We start from the raw sequence: 1,363 nt of genomic DNA on the forward strand, positions 1-1,363 counted from the left end.
TGAAAGGTTGTAGTATTATTTATATGAGACTTAGTCAAGCTTCTTGGTGCAAAGATAAAGAAGTGAAAACCTTTTAAGAACCATGCACCAGATTCATTTTCAAAAAGATAACATGGATTTTTGAACAGATGAAACACAGTCGTTTTGGATAGCATGAATACTGAGTCAAGATACTTGATGCATAAAACGAGGTTATTAAAATTTTTACCAAGACATCAATTTAATAAAGAATCTATTCATTTAAGAAAGAACATATTCAATTTCTGTGCAGTAAAGAGTATTTTGGCAAAACCTGTGAAAACATTTTTAGAAAACATTGTGCTTGCTCTTACCACATGGTTAAGGGTTAAGAGATGGGTCATGATGCAAAAAGCTCACTTTAAACAACCTCTAATCTAACCCTAAGACAATCCCTAAAAACAAACTTAAACAACAAAGCAAAATACACATTTGTCTTCATCAAACATATTGTCTTGAAGAGAGCAGCAACCGTTTTCATCAGTTATGATACATAGATTTCTTCATTCACAATTCCATTGAGAAAAACACTTTTCACGTCCATCTGAAATAATTTGAAACCACTCATGCAAGCAAAAGCTAATAAAAGTCTAACAGCTTCTAACCTTTCTACCAGTGCGAAGGTCTCATCATAGTCAATTCCTTCTGCTTGGTTGTACCCGTTAGCAAAAAGCCTGGCTTTGTTCCTTGTGATGACGCCTGAGTCATCCGACTTGTTCCTGAAAACCCATTTTGTACCTATAACATTCATTTCGGCTGTTTTAGGGATAAGGGACCACACATCATTTCTCACAAACTGGTTAAGTTTCTCATGCATAGCTGTTGTCCAGTGTTCATCCTTGAGTGCATCACAGAATGATTTTGGTTCAATCTTGGAGACAAAAGTTGTATGGTTGCAGAAGTTTGCCATACTCCTTCTTGTGGATACACCTTTGTTAATCTGGCCAATGATGTTATCAACAGATAGGTCTCTTGGGATCCTCCATTCCTTTGGCAGATCATCCTGCTACAGATATTCAACCGGTTGTTTCTCAGAATCAACTGGTTGAATTTTTGTGTTGTTGTCAAGATTCTCCAAAAAGATGTTTTGTTCATCTTCTTCTGTGTTGATCGTTGCTAAACCTTGCTCAGATTTGTTAGTTTCATAAAAGAAAACATGTATGGATTCTTCAACAGTCATAAGCTTTTTATTATAAACCCTATATGCATGGCTAGATAGAGAGTATCCAAGAAAGATACTTCTGTCAGATTTTGCATCAAACTTACCCATACTTTCTTTGCCATTTTTTAGAATGTAGCACTTACATCCAAAGATCTTTAGGTGACCTATGTTTGGCTTCCTTCC

At 35.7% G+C, this 1,363-nt stretch overlaps 1 protein-coding gene across 1 annotated transcript; it reads right to left on the bottom strand.

Moving 5' to 3' along the window:
• Positions 1-502: 502 nt before the first annotated feature.
• On the bottom strand, positions 503-928 carry LOC137836255 (uncharacterized mitochondrial protein AtMg00820-like). Its single transcript, XM_068645077.1, has one exon. The coding sequence runs from the start codon at positions 926-928 to the stop codon at positions 503-505; it is 426 nt and encodes a 141-aa protein (XP_068501178.1).
• Positions 929-1,363: the final 435 nt, after the last annotated feature.

Source organism: Phaseolus vulgaris, chromosome 11 (genome assembly GCF_000499845.2).
Source record: "Phaseolus vulgaris cultivar G19833 chromosome 11, P. vulgaris v2.0, whole genome shotgun sequence".
Lineage (NCBI taxonomy): Eukaryota > Viridiplantae > Streptophyta > Magnoliopsida > Fabales > Fabaceae > Phaseolus > Phaseolus vulgaris.